Source organism: Thalassophryne amazonica, chromosome 5, assembly GCF_902500255.1.
Source record: "Thalassophryne amazonica chromosome 5, fThaAma1.1, whole genome shotgun sequence".
In the NCBI taxonomy this organism is placed as follows: Eukaryota; Metazoa; Chordata; class Actinopteri; order Batrachoidiformes; family Batrachoididae; genus Thalassophryne; species Thalassophryne amazonica.
In genome coordinates this window covers 19,072,364-19,088,516 of record NC_047107.1, presented here as the reverse complement: position 1 = coordinate 19,088,516, position 16,153 = coordinate 19,072,364, and the positions used below count along the sequence as shown (strand labels likewise).

At 43.9% G+C, this 16,153-nt stretch overlaps 1 protein-coding gene across 1 annotated transcript in view; it reads left to right on the top strand.

The window, feature by feature from the left end:
• The window catches only part of si:dkeyp-14d3.1 (transmembrane protein 132C), an 807,657-nt gene that overhangs the window by 338,224 nt on the left and 453,280 nt on the right, over nucleotides 1-16,153 (top strand). The window contains exon 2 of the mRNA XM_034169759.1: nucleotides 9,132-9,275. Coding sequence (XP_034025650.1) covers nucleotides 9,132-9,275 — 144 coding nt within the window. The remainder of the gene's footprint in view (nucleotides 1-9,131; nucleotides 9,276-16,153) is intronic.

Genomic DNA, 16,153 nt, shown 5'->3' with positions numbered 1-16,153 from the left:
TGTCAGGGGACTAACCACCTGACTGTAGCCCTTAATGAACCTCCTGTAGAAATTTGCAAAGCCGAGGAATTGTTGCAGCGTCCTACGGCTTGTTGGTTGGGGCCAATCTCTAACCGCCGCAACCTTGGCCGGATCAGGGGCGACGGAGTTGGAGGAGATTATGAACCCCAGGAAGGACAAAGAAGTGCGGTGGAACTTGCACTTCTCGCCCTTCACAAACAGCCGGTTCTCCAACAACCGCTGCAGGACCTGACGTACATGCTTAACATGAGTCTCAGGATCTGCGGAAAAGATGAGGATATCGTCCAGGTATACAAAGACGAATCGGTGCAGGAAGTCCCGCAAGACATCATTTACCAAGGCTTGGAACGTCGCGGGGGCGTTAGTGAGGCCAAACGGCATGACCAGATACTTAAAGTGACCTAACGGGGTGTTAAATGCCGTCTTCCATTCATCTCCCTTCCGGATCCGAACCAGGTGATAAGCATTCCTAACATCCAGTTTCGTAAAGATTTTGGCTCCATGCAGGGGCGTGAACACTGAATCTAACAGGGGCAGCGGGTATCAGTTGCGAACCGTAATCTCGTTCAGCCCTCTGTAATCAATGCATGGACGGAGTCCGCTGTCTTTCTTGCCCACAAAAAAGAAACCAGCACCCATCGGGGAGGTGGAGTTCCGGATCAGCCCGGCAGCTAACGAGTCCCGGATGTAGGTCTCCATTGATTCACGCTCAGGACGTGAGAGGTTGTACAGCCTGCTGGACGGGTACTCAACGCCCGGGATAAAATCAATGGCACAATCGTACGGCCGGTGCGGGGGAAGAGAGAGTGCCAGATCTTTGCTGAAGATGTCAGCAAGATTGTGGTACTCCGCAGGCACCGCCGTCAGATTGGGAGGGACTTTAACCTCCTCGTTAGCAGTCAAACCGGGAGGAACCGAGGATCCTAAACACTCCCGGTGGCAGGTTTCGCTCCACTGAGCCACAACCCCAGACGGCTAATCAATCCGGGGATTGTGTTTAATCATCCATGGGAAGCCCAAAATTACGCGGGAGGTAGAAGGAGTTATGTAAACTCAATCTCCTCCCGAAGATTCCCAGACACCACCAGAGTTACTGGTTGTGTCTTGTGTGTGATTAAAGGAAGAAGGGTGCCATCTAGTGCCCGCATCCTCAATGGTGAAGAAAGCGCCACTAGAGGGAGCCCCACTTCCCTTGCCCATCTGCTGTCCAGCAAATTCCCTTCTGACCCCGTGTCCACCAGTGCTGGGGCTTGAAGGGTTAGATCCCCACTCAGGATCGTGACCGGGAGACGTGCTGAAATGCGTGTGTGTCCCACGTGAATTTCTTGACCCACCCTTAGCCCAGTCTCTAAAGGCGAGTGTTGTCATTTTGGCCGTTTGGGGCAGTTTTTCTGTATGTGCTCTTTTGAGCTGCAGAGAAAACACTCCCCGCGGGCCAGCCTCCTCATTCTGTCATCTGATCTCATTTTGGCCCTGCTCATTTCCCTTGCAACGTCAGCAGGGGTAGCTGTTGCCACACGGAGCGCTGCGGCTGTGGAGCGTGGGGAGGGCGGAACCTTTTTGGACCCGGAAGGGAGAGGGATGGCACGTGCCTGGCGACGTCCTTCATCTCACTCCCGACGGCGTTCTTCTAACCGATTGTCTAATCGTATAACCAGGTCGATAAGCCCATCTAAATCCCGCGGCTCGTCCTTAGCCACCAGATGCTCCTTTAGGACCAGAGACAGTCCGTTTACAAAGGCGGCGCAGAGTGCAGCAGCATTCCTGCCGGCTCTCGCAGCCGCAATGCAGAAGTCGACTGCATACTCGGCACGGACCCACAACAGGGGGCGTAAATGAACGGACAATGGAATGAGCCAAAAGATAACAACTTTACTGTTGTGAATGTGCACAACGAAATACAGACAATTACAGAATTTGAAATCAGTCAATGTATAAAGGTGACGTGTGGGCAGGCTCGAGGATAGAAGACGTCTGTCCAGAGAAACGTCGGGTCCCACACGATTTCCACTGCCAACGGGTCTGCAGTACACCGAAGCGGCCAAGTCCTGAGTCCCCAGGTGGCCACCGTCTCCAGCTGTCAGACCTGGTACTGCTGGCAAGAAGCAGAAACAGTTAGGCGTGGGTGTGTGCACACCCAGTAACACAGTCAGCAAACGTCCTCTCCTGTCGGTAGGTGGGAAACAACACCTTCACCTCCTGATCACAATTATATGCAGCGTCTGTGTGAGTTACTTATCCGGTGAGGAGCGAAATCCGTCGTCTCCTCCACAGTTCCACCGACTCAGCCTCCAGCTGCGGATAAACTCTACGTACGCCTGCAAACAATCTCAAGAATAACACGTATATGTTGTAATATTGACTTACGGCTGAGAGTTTACCTTGTAGGTAGACGATTTCTCGGCAGGGAGGTGGAGCTGCTGCCCGGCTTTTATTGTGGATGGTGATGAGTGACAGCTGGTGATGAGGTGGTGATGATTGATTGCTGTCACTCCCGGCTGCTCCTGCGAGGTGGCTGCGCCCTCTCGTGCCTGAAGCCCGCACTTCAGGCAGGGCGCCCTCTGGTGGTGGGCCAGCAGTACCTCCTCTTCAGCGGCCCACACAACAAATGATTAATAATCACGTGGAATTATGTAATTCCACGTGAGGACAGTAAGCACATGCACGTGCTACATGGTGTATAGTTATAATGTCATGTCCTTCAAAACACGGTATGTGTTCTCCAGCTGTGACAGGTGGGTCCAGAGATCACAACAGCTGCTGCTGTGTGCAGACACACCCACCTGTTCGTTCAGCCCACAGAACAAAGTGTCACTCTCTGTTTCTGTGTTCTGTGATTTGTCATTTTAGTTACTTGTTATGTAATTGTGCATGTAGTTATTGTAGTAATTATTTATATACCTGACCTGGCTGTGCTCTCTGTGTTTTCAATTTGACACATCATGTGCACTGAGCCATCATTTACAGCTGTCAGTGAGGGGCTCGCCAGCGATCACCTGAAAGGCGCCTTGCTGTGCTGTGTGTGCACAGACGTGGCTAGCTGGTTTCCATGTGATCTTTTTTGCACATAAATATTAGCATGTTATGCAAGTGTGCCCCCCCGCACACCACATGTGTTGAGGGAGGAGCCGACACACTGGCAAGCCACAGCCTTGTGTGTTGCTTGGTGACACTACACTTGTGGGGCTAACGCATCGGCGGTAAAACTCCTTTTTACCAGGAAAGCTCAGTTTGTGATTGTATAACCAGCATGAACGTCCACAAATCATCAAAGACAACAGGGTTATTCCCTAAAAATAAATAAATAATGCAGGCGATTTCGACATCCCGGTGGAGATGATACTTTTTTTTGCCAGCTCTTTGGTCTAATCAACTCGTTAAAAAAAGATTTACTATCCGTGACATCAGAAGAAAAGTGATGGATTTTTTTATTTATGGTTTTTTTTTTAATGAGAAAAAGGTACATTCAAATCTGAAAAATGTCATGAGGGACTGAAAATATCAGCTATTTTAAAAATAAATATTGCTTCCTTCTTGAATACAGCTAATGTACTGTATGTTAGTAGCGTAACACGTTATTATTTAATATTAAAACCATTCACACAAGGAGTCAGTAATATAGTCTTACCTGTCTGTTTCAGTGAGATCATCTTCATTTTGATGAAAACATCAAAATTAAAATGAAAACAATTTCATTTGTTGTCCTGGCTGAAGAAAAGTCCATGATGGTTTGAGTCTCTGCTGTACTGATCTGCAACCGGTACGGTCAGCAACAGTTGTAATCCATTACACGGCTGCGCCTGATGGTTAGAGTCTCTGCTGTGAATGGATCATCTTGTTCCAGCTGCTTTGTGCTGCAAGTTAAAAAACTCACAGCTCCTCATCTGAGCATAACGTCTCAGTCTGCATGTGACAAAATTCCCATGATCCACAAAACATTTTCCTCAAATTGTTACCATTGATTTGTTAAAATCTGTGTCAGTGAACAGGACAGTCCATTCACAGAGGTGGTGTGGCATATCAAGAGGCTTATACTATATATATGTTTAGGTGTAGATCATATCTCTCAGAAAATTGTATCCATTGAATGCTTTCTCTTTGTGACTGGAGCTCCAGTTAACCTTTAGCTTGACCCATTTAACCCCCTTGGATTGCTAAAGGCTCACTTGGCTATATAAAATCTTGGGTGTGTTTGTTGTTTGTAGCAGCGTGGCCTATAATGTCAAGAGACATCTCAGAAAAGCTTATGGAGTCATCAAATCACTGAACAGAGGTGTATGTTGGAGAATGTTTTCAGGGTCATCGTGCTTCTGGCTTTAGTATGTGTTCATGTGGCATTGGGCCCAATCTTTAATTGGGTATAAAGTGTCATTGCTTGTGTACAGCTCGTGCAATTGTCATTTTTGTGCCCAGCGTCGATGTCATTTACTTGTGTTCCATGAAAGTGCTGGACTTACAACCCCAATTCCAATGAAGTTTGGACGTTGTGTAAAATGTAAATAAAAACAGAATACAATGATTTCCAAATCCTCTTCAACCTATATTCGGCTGATTAATATACCACAAAGACAGATATATGACACGATATAATTAATGTTCAAACTGATGAACCTTATTGTTTTCTGCAAATATTTGCTCATTTTGAAATGGATGCCTGCAACACGTTTCAAAGAAGCTGGGACAGTGATATGTTTACCACCGTGTTACACCAACTTTCCTTCGAACAACACTCAATCAATAAATGTTTGGGTACTGAGGACACTAATTGTGTGTCATGACTGGGTATAAAAGGAGCATCTCCAAAAGGCTCAGCCATTCACAAAGATGGGGTGAGGATCACCACTTTGTGAACAACTGCATGAAAAAATAGTCCAACAGTTTAAGAACAATGTTTCTCAATACTCAAGGAATTTAGGGATTCCATCATCTACAGTCCATAATATAATCAGAAAATTCAGGCAGTACTGTATTAGAAATTGGAAATCATGGACGCCATGTCCTCTGGAAAAAAGAGGAAAAAGACCATTCAGATTGTTACCAGCACTAAGTTCAAAAGCCAGCATCTGTGATGGTATGGGGGTGTGTTAGTGCCCATGACATGGGCAATTTACACATCTGTGATGGCACCATCAATGCTGAAAGGTACATCCAGGTTTTGGAGCAACAAATGCTGCCATCCAAGCAACGTCTTTTTCAGGGACGTCCCGGCTTATTTGAAAGACAATGCCAAGCCACATTCTGCACATGTTACAACAGCGTGGCTTTGTAGTAAAAGAGTGTAGGTATTAGACTGGACTGCAAGCAGGCCAGTCTAGTACCTGTCACCCATTGAAAATGTGTGGTGCATTATGAACGCCAAAACACGACAACAGAGACCCCGGACTGTTGGACAACTGAAGTTGTACATGAAGCAAGAATGGGAAAGAATTTCACCTACAAAGCTTCAACAATTAGTGTCCTTGGTTCCCAAATGCTTATTGAGTGTTGTTAGAAGGAATGGTGATGTAACACAGTGGTAAACATACCACTGTCCCAACTTTTTTGAAACATGTTGCAGGCATCCATTTCAAAATGAGCAAATATTTGCATATAACGAATAAAGATTATCAGCTTGAATATTAAATATCTTGTCTTTGTGGTGTATTCAATTGAATATAGGTTGAAGAGGATTTGCAAATCATTGTATTCTGTTTTTATTTACATTTTACACAACGTCCCAACTTTATTGGAATTGGGGTTGTTAAAGGAAATGGTCTGGTGCAATGCACTGGTATTGTGAAGAAGTAGAAAGCTCTTGTGCTGCAGACTATTGAAAACCTGGTCTAAAGTGAAGTGTAGGGTTTCTTATTATTTGTTGGCAAAATGTACATGCACACCTTACATAGTTGGGTTCACAGCAGACATACATTGTGATATGTATACATTTGAGTAAAGACAAGTACTTGGCATCCTATCCCCTATGTTACACAGATTTTGTGCCATGTAAAGAGAAAAGTGGAGTTGGACATGCCCCAAATGGACTTTGTGCTTGAGACTTTGGGTTGGATTGAGCTTGGGTCCTTAAATTTTAACCACTGACAGAAGATGATTAATATAATCTTTGGTTCTGACCGACTTAGAGGTATCTTAAAAGAACTTGCATGTGTGAAACCCAACTCTACATTGCATTTTTATACCTTGTATTTGCCTTATGAGTGCCTTCACAGAACTGTAATGTCTGTACTATGATGGTTTTGTACAAATACAAGCACCATCCCAACCTAGCCGATCATATACTGTACATGGTTGCTGAAATGTGCATGTTGCACTGCTATGTCATATGACTTTTTTAAACATAGAAGGATGATTAGTTCTATATAGAGGTCTATATCATTTCTCAAAACTCAGTACAATACGTATCATTGGATGTCTGCTACTAGATAGGTATCACAATTTTGATACATTCATGTGATTGTACTAGCCGTAGTAGTAGAAGTGATATGTGTAAGGGCCCCTTCACACATAGTACAAATGTGGTCAAATTGTGCATGAAGCAGGAATCATATGCAATACGTGTAAAATCAGAGCTGCATCCAATGCCTCATACACCTGTTGATACAACTATTTGCACAGACCAGCGGCTGTGCTCTGTGAGACCACATTCAATCCCTCTCGCGGCAGGTGTCAGCCAAATTCCAGGTGATACACACGAACATCTAACACTGCTTGCATGGCACTTAGAAAATATGTGGCCATTTGCACAATTAGCATGAAAACAGTCATCAGATGATCACTTTCAAACTGGCAGTGAAATTTGTCAACGTGCCTCCATGAGTATGGCGTTGCAAAAAGCAACACACATGTGGTGCATATGTCTCGCACTTGTGCACACTTGCATAAAATGCTTATATATACTATATGTACAGATCTGATCACATGGGGGCCAGACAGCCAGGTCTGATCACACACAGCACGGGGAGGGGCCTGTTAGCTGATCGCAGCACACTGACAGCTGAATGACAGCGCAGTGCTAGGACAGTTATATAAATAATTACGACAATACGCAATTATATAACAAATAATGAAAATGAATGACCACATAACACAGGGAGTGGCACAACTCTGAACAGACAGAGGGGCGAGTCCGTCCACAGCCGCTGCTGTTGTGATTTGTGCTCCTGGACGTCTCAGCTGGAGAACACATACAGTGTTTTGAAGGACATGGACTTACAACGTTCCTCCATGAGGCGGGTTTCTCTGCCTGCTGTCCTCACGTGGCAATACATAAAACATCTTTTGCGTTTGCACCGGGCTGCAGCGGCCAACACAGTGCACCTCGTCCATGTCCTTGTTGATTTCAGGCATTTTCCCGCACCATTTACAAGCCAGCAGTGATAGCGCAGTGGTAAAGTTTCTGGCTGGCAATCAGAGCTTTTGTAAATTGCAGGTTCGAATCCTGTGGGTGGCATTTTATTTATTTATTTTTTTTTTTCACAGCAGCTGTGCTATGTGGTTACACATGCTCCAGCTGCTGAATTTCAATTTATTTAATTTATATAGCACCAAATCACAACAAAGTTGCCTCAAGGCACTTCACACAAGTAAGGTCTAACCTTACCAACATCTCGCACTGTGTTCCCACTGTGACGGTTTCATGCACACTCGTGCATGACAACGTCACATTCACGAAACCATCGCAGCGGGTTTGTTCATGCCTGCCTGTCGGCTGGATGTTTTCATGGTTCGCTCTAGAGGTGGGCGGATCGATCCTAATATTGCTAATATCGATACCAACGCTGGTATTGATATTGAACAATCCTTGTGTAAAAAGATAGATACTCAAGCTTTTTTTCTCTCCCGCATGCACTTACTGCTGCGCACGCAGATTCATCAAAGTCTACTCTCTGTCTGTAAGAGCAGTGCTGCGCTGTGTCACACAACACGGAGCAGTGCACCCTTGTATTGTGGTTTGTCAGCTCTCTACCTCAGGAGATTTTGTTTTAAGTTGTGTTTAGTGATAATTTTTTAAACAAAAATGTTGATTGTGATAATAAAGTATTTTGTTGTCACGTACAATGTTTGGCAAAATTCTATCCTAGGTCTTTTGGATCCTTTGGATCTATGAAGCTTAAATATGAAAAGTATCGGTATCGGTATCAATATCAGCGATACTGGGCCTGTATTTACTTGGTATCGGATCATTACCAAAATTCCCGGTATCACCCACCTCAAGTTCGCTCATACGAGCTGTTCCACTGTGGTTCACCCTGATTTGTATTTATTCCTACTCTGTGTGAAGGGACCCTAAAAAATTTCCTCTAAAGGGTGTGGGGATGAGACTATTCTGTCCTCTTTCTCTCTGGCTGTGCCCCTGGCCTGCTCATTCTGAGCAGGAAGAATGGAGAACTTGTATTTTTATATGTAAAGCCCTACCTGATTGACATGTAAGAAGGTTTTATCCATGCTTTTATCTCGTGCCATCTTCAGAAAGAGACTTTGTATGCATTTGAAAAAAAAGCAAAGCATTAGTGTTTTTAACACTGTGGATGTGCTGCTGTTCTCTGTTTTAAGCTATCGAATTCACACAAACACAGCCAGATGATGTGCATAGACTTTGAAAGAAAATAAAGTGGAAAAATGTATCTCAAACTCACCTCGAATGTGCTGGTCTTGTTTTGCCACTGCGTTATGAGACACAGTGGGATGGGATTATGGGTATGCATACCAAACATCTTATACAGGTACTCAACAATACTGTGATGCGGTATAGACCTTTATGCTAAAAAGATTCATGTCTCAGGTTGTGTGTGTGTGTGTGTGGTGTTTTGATTATTTACAGTGGACAGGTGTACTACACAAGCAAGTATATAAAGCACACGATTCTCCTGAGAAAACAAAAAAGATGATTAAAATCAAGTAAACAGCTGGGGCATCTTTTGAAGCTCCTGCAGTGCACCATCTGGGAAACTCACAGTGACCAAAAAAAAAATGGTTTTTTGTTTGCCCCAGCTGCTTCACACGGATCAGCAGGTACCTCCAATGGCTGCCTAAATTAAGGTTCTTCTAAAGCTCCATGTGTTGGAGGGAGTTTGCCTCATCAGCTCTCTGAAAATGTCTTTGTCTCTCCACAGGGTGAAGTTGAAAGAAGGAATAACATTTCTGGGAGCTCGGCCCAGCAATCCCACTCAGTGGATAGTAAGCCAGGATGTGCGGAGTGAAGGCCACCGTGTGGTCACGCTCCACTGCCGCAGGAAGGAATCCAGCTACGATCAAAGGTCAGAAATTAAGCTCAGGTCAATGGAACGCAGCAAGTATGGAGTTAAGCTTAAATTAAGCTGATTTACTTCATTAATGCTGATTTCCAAAGTGTTAAAGTTTAAGTCACTGTGGTGACAGAACAGAAGAATCACATTAATTAAATATTGAAATATTTACTTTTGTGAGGAAACACCACTATCACTTTTATTTATTTATTTTATTTTATTTTTTTTTGTCTAAATCAAATGTTCTCACACTGTAGTGGTCATGCCCTGAGCTAACATGAGCTGTGGTAGCCTTGCAGCATTGGCACTTTTTGTTTCATTTGTTTTCCTCATAAATCAAAATAATGTCAGCCTTGTAATTTAAATTATTTCCCCATTATTTCAATACCTAAAGGTACCAATTCTGCACAATGGGAACTACTGGATGAAGTGCAACAGAAACAAACATCTGTTTTCAGGAAAAATCTGATTTTTTACAAAAATATAAACAATTTTCTTTATGCCATGCCATGCATTTTCCTGGGTAGTTTCCCACCAAAGTCCATGGCACTTCTGTAGCGTGACAGATGCAGTGATACTAGGCACAAGCTCAGACCTGAGCTGACGTGACCAATCACAGGTGTGCCTCTCCTCCTTTGTAATGTTTGTTCAGTTAGTAATCACTGCACCTCCATGAGGACAGAGCTTGTTGTGTTCTTCCACCATATTCAAGTCATGTGATGCAATGAAGACACACAAATACAAAACACGTAAAAAGGTGTGCAGGACCAAGAAAAATATACCAACGATAGAAACCGAATGATCTGCACAGCCACAGCGCTCCAATACAAAAAAGACTTTATTTAACAAAACATAAATGTAACGTTTTGGGTGATGAAACATTACATTTATGTTTTGTTAAATAAAGTCTTTTTTGTATTGGAGCACTGTGGCTGTGCAGATCATTCGGTTTCTATCTTCCACCATATTCAGCCAAGGGGGTGGTAAATTAAAAAAAAACAAAAACAAATGTTGGTTTGTTTTTTATCCATTAATAATTTGTTGCAGCAATAGTTGACTAGTCTTAAAGTACTTCTTACAGAATTACATTTTTCTTATACATGGAGGTGAAACATAAAGTAGAGGTGCACCTCAAACAAGAGCAATCAGAAATTTCTGACGTCTGCCAATACGGATTGCCTCCAAAATTCAGTGGACTCTTCTATGCCATAATATCTATATGTGGTGCAAATTTGGTGAGAATCCGTGAAGTAATTTTGATGTAATCCTTCAAAGCAGATATAAAGTGAGATCTTGACCCAGAATATGAATCTGAACCACCTCCAAATTTTAATGGAGTCGTCCATGGCCTAATATCTATCTGCGGTGAAAATTTTGTCCAAATCCGTGGAGTAGTTCTGACATAATCCTGCTAAAAGTTAGACAGACAGACAAATAAATAAATTAATGCTGTTGATTTGATTATGTCCTTGGCAGATGTAAAAATTTGCATATTGCAAAAAAATTCTATATTTTTGCCAGTTGTTTCAAAAAGTGAAAATTTTATATTTTCTAGTTTATACCCTCATCACACATACGTCGATTGAGGCCGAATGGCGTCCGATCCGGCCACAATCGGGAAATATCGTGGTGCGGTCTGAAGACCTACAGGTGGCAGTCTATGAGCAATCTACATATTTGGTCCCATTCGCTCGGCTGGTGCACATGTTCAAAACACTTTTGGCGCCATCGAACTGGAACAGACATCTGACAGTGGTCTATGTGCAGTTTTTGCTTCATCTGATCGCGGTCTACATATTTTGACGGCATCAAAACAGCATCTGAAACAATCTGATCACGGTTGATTGAGCTCTGACATCAACCGGTCACAGCAAAGAGCAAAGGAAATGTTGATATGTAATAACATGTATGTGGCACACATTCATCATGTACAGTGAGTATGAATAGTGCGCAATCAAACCGAAAGCATTGTGTGCTGCTGTGCCTCTCCATGGTCTCATGCACAGTAATGCATCATAGCGCACGTCAGGCACAGAGCTGAATGGATCTCACGCTATAATAACATATTATTACCTGATCACCATCTAAACTGTAGGAGATGTGACATTGAACTGTACTGCCAGGCCATGACAACATTATTAAACATAAAACTCACCTCCAGCATGGAACCAGAACAGCGCAGAGTGCACAGGATCCAAAACAGCCTGTGGTGAAAAGCCTCTCTCCCTCTCTCCGTGTGCTGCAAATGACCACACAAAAATAAAATCCCATGTGTTACTCTAACCGACATCACAGTGTACAGCGGTGCGTTGTGCTCCTGAAGTAAGCAAAAAAGAAAAACAAATGAAAGTTCGCTGGAAAGGCTGCGTCTGACGCATGATGTGACTGCTTGGCCCACTGCCAGCAAACTTTCAGCAAAGGTGTCCAGAGGCACATGCACAAGTGTGCCCCGCTGATCACTCACCTGTGTGTGTATGTGTGTGTGTGTGTGTGTGTGTGTGTGTGTGTGTGTGTGTGTGTGTGTGTGTGTGTGTGTGTGTGTGTGTGTGTGTGTGTGTGTGTGTGTGTGTGTGTGTTCATAATGGCTGCATGAGCCACTGAGCGTGGCTCAACACAGTAGCTCTGGTTAGTCAAAACGTTTACTGAAGGATTCAGTGGGGTCCGGTACACAGCAAGGCAGTCAAAGATGAGCAAACAGGTCCAAAACATCAGGCATAAGGCGTGGTTGGTACAAACAGGCAGGTGCTCGAAACACAACGTGGTAGCAGGACTTGGAGACATACTAGAACACAGAGCTGGAAGCAAAGGCACAAGGCACAATGATCTGCGACCAGTGGATCTTAAATACACCCAGGTGATGAGCTACAGATTAGAAACAGGTGTGTGGCAATTTCCAGAACAGAGTGTGGCCCAGACAGAGTGTGATGCCCACCACCAAGCACCAAGAGAGACAGACAAGAGAGATAGGGACAGACAAAGCCCAAGCAGGAAACACCCAGCAAGAGAAATCACACAGTGAAACAACAAGCAAAACTAAACTAAACAAAACAAAACAGACAAAGCATGATATAACAAGTCCAGATCATGACAAGTAATCTGTAACACAATCTGAGTCCTAGTTCATGATAGCAAAAAGTGATTTAATCTGTTAGTTTGTGATACCACCATGAAATGTGTTACATTTTCATGATGATGTCACAAAGTTATTTCATGATGTTATCACGAAATTTGGGGTGACGTGGAGTGCCATCGGGGTTACAGTTATGGTTAGGGTTAGGATTAGGGTAAAAAGTAGTCACTGAAACTTGACTATGTCATGAAAATGGGAGGCATTTAGTGACACTATCAAGAAAGAAAAGTGTGAGTCTGATTATTTTTTGACTTTCTGCTTAAATTGACTGTAAAAGTTATTGGTAAACTGATTACAGAATTGAACGTTTGCTGTTTATATGGTAATGGTGTACGTGGTAAGGGCTTCTGTGGAATGAGATTTTGTTGAAATGCAGAGAGCTGTTTTTCAATCAGGGGGAGTTCGGATAATAAAATTAATTTCACTCTGATTTTGCCCAAGCTAAACTGATTTCTAATTGTCCTTCAATATGCAAGAGTCAGACCTAAATGGAAGTCATTTCTATGTAACTTTGAAATCTGCTGCATCAGGTTTTAAGTTTAAGAGCTCTGAATGTGGAAGGCATTGAAAGGAAAAATTATAGACAAATATCTACAAATTGATATGATCAGCATATTTTAACCAGCATTCCTCTTTTGCTTAATTTGGAGAAAAAGCATTGTGCGTAGGTGTAAGGATGTCTTTTATTCCTCTCCCTAATAACCTGTTCCCCTGGGTGAAATATGCAACACCTGACTGGTCCATTTTTGTGGAAAAAAAAGCCAAATGATGCATTCAACACCCTGTTTTATGGGAACACACACAAAGCTTGAAGCAGAAAGCCAGGTTAAAAAAAAAATGCTGGTAATCACTGCTGTGGTACCAAATAAGTGTGACAGCGACCTTTGGATCTGTTGAACCAGCTCACACAAAGAAAACTTGGGTATTTTGGCCTCACTTTGCAGTGCTGTCCTCAGGTTTCACACCCACACAGAACTCAGAATTACCCCAAATATTTAACTCTGCTTTTCCAAAGTCCATGAAGAGTTTTCACAATCTTTATATATATATATATATATATATATATATATATATATATAGCTTACTGGTGTTTATTGAATTTTATATAATGGCTGAGTGGATCCTTGTCATTTGATTGGTGGGTTGTATGTCATGTGACATGGTACATCGTACCATTTGCCGTTGTGTTTCATTGACCATGCAGTAGGTTTTTTTAGTGTGCAATTTTGGTGGTATGTGAAACATACTATTGCACACCCGACCACAATGTGCGCTCACACTACCAGGGGCGGTGTTTAGCTAAACATAGCGGCGTTTGTTTTGCTGGTGGACGATGATTTGAAGGAGTTAATTGACGCTGCTAATTCTTCTCACACAAAAAACAAATCCACTACACTGTAAGCCATCTGGAGCCATAAAGAGCTGTTAGGATGAGAGAGAGAGTAAACTGAGCGACCTTATGTCAAAAACTGATTTATGGCCCTGTCAGGCAATCAGAATCGACTACGTCACTAAGCCCCGCCCCCTTATGACATCACAGCCAATCAGAATCGACTATGTCACTATGTCCCGCCCCCCTAAGCCCCGCCCCAACCACGCCCCTAACCCCTACCCTAGCCCCGCCTCCAAGCCCCACCCCTGGCTAATCCCCTAACCCCACCACTGGCTCCTCCCCTAGCCCCGCCCCTGGCTCCTCCCCTAGCCCCACCCCCAAGCTCTGCCCCTTGCTCCTCCCCTAACCCTGCCCCAAGCACCACCCCTAACCCCGCCCCTAGCACCTCCCCTAACCCTGCCCCAAGCTCCGCCTCCAAACCCTACTTCCCCTCCCACCCGGGTCTAATATTTTAATGTCATTTTATTTCATGAATTAAAGAACGATTAAAAAAATACCTAGATCTTTTTAATGTATTAAAGAATTAACTAATTCTGAAATAATTAAACATAAATCAGTGTCTAATATTTAATACCCCTTTAATATTTTTTAATTCTTAAATTAAAGCGCGTCCTTTTATGGTTTTTAATGCCTCAATTAAAGAAGGATTAAAAAATACCGTATCTTTTGCACAATTATGGGAGGTTTTCTTCAATTTAGTGATTAAACACGAATATTATAATACCCCTTTAATATTTTTTAATTCTTAAATTAATGCGTCTCCTTTTCTGTTTTTTAATTCTTAAATTAAAGAAGGGTTAAAAATAACTGTCTCTCGGCTGTAATGGCTGTAAGTCTTTGCAGCAAGACGGTCAAATACCCACGCATAGAGTTCCTCACAGAAACATGACCCCACGGCTGTAATACCTGTTGCAGACGCTAGCTGTGTGCGTGTGTGTCTGTCTGGGGGTGTGTGTGCATGTGTGTGTGGTGTGTTGTGTGTGACCTGCGCAGCGGGGGTGTCATGCCGGATGGTCTTTTATAACATAGTAGAGAAGCTTGAATCTTTGGTTGAAGCTTGAATGTTTTATTACATCCGATTTCCTGATGACGGGGTCGTTTGCCATAGCTCCTCCCCCGCATGCACGGGGATTTTTATAAAAAAAACCAGCGGACCACATCTCATTTAAGATCGGACGACGGTACCAGCATGAGCTCCTCAACCTCCCCCATCGCACCGGCCGATGACATCACTTGTGGACTGTGCCACTCGCCTGTGGAAGAGGACCCGCCATCCCCGGGGCAGGCCTGGACGAGATCCGCCGAGCCGGTCGTGAACCAGGACCGGCGTCAGAAGGCTTCACAGACCCGCGGCGGGTACGAGACCCTGTGGGGAGTTCAGCTCGAACCGGTCTGGGGCGAGATCCATCCTTCTCACGCGCTTTCTAGCCCGGGAGGCGGTGGGCTCTCTTCCCGCTGATCACGGACGGCCGCGAGTCCGGGGGAGGTACAAGACCTCGAGCGGGCTGAGAAATACGCCACATCTTAGCATCAGACCAGCCAGACGTGTTCCCTGTCAGAGAAATTCCTGAAAATGGTGAAAGTCGGCGTGGCCCACTTACTTTTGGCTGTGATCAAAAGTTACAGACAAAAACTCTGTTACGGGTGTGAGATCGATCACCCCAGGCCAGCGCCAGCACGAGTGCCTGGACCCGTTAATGAATATTTCTTTACCGAACATTTTGAGAGATTAATGGTGAGACTCTGGAGACCGACCTTCATTCCGGCTGTGGTAAAACTCCTAGCCCAGCGCTTCCTCAAACCATCGACGGCGAGGGTCCAGGGGGCGGTAGAAAACATCCTCACTGAGCTGAAATACACTGATAATTTTGAAGCAAAGATCAACGAACTGTACACGTTTCGGTGAAGACACCGATCTCGGACCTGGAGGGGATGGTAGCCACTATAACCCCGACGACTGAAAAAAAACCTGCATTTTTTTTATTTTTTTTAATATCATCATTATATTGTTTACAGTCATGGGTAATTGTGTGATGAGTCTCTTTCAAAGCCTGCGGAAGTTTATATTATACGTGGACTCTCGTATAAGCTGGAGCGGGCCGTCATTCGCAGGGCTGGAGACCCCAGACAACCCCGCCTTCATGCGTTATGGAGAGGGTCCTTCGACGTTATCAGATGTCGTCACAGGACCGAAGTCTGGACCAGAACATATCTACAACGCGGGCTCTCCATTCATCTGAAAAATCTCTGTACAACGTTATTACTGAAAATCTCTGTTTTGACCACCGACGATTTTACACGGTGTAATCCGCTGCACCTGCTTACATTATACACTCTGTTTGTGGATGTGATGGCGTGCCGGGTGAA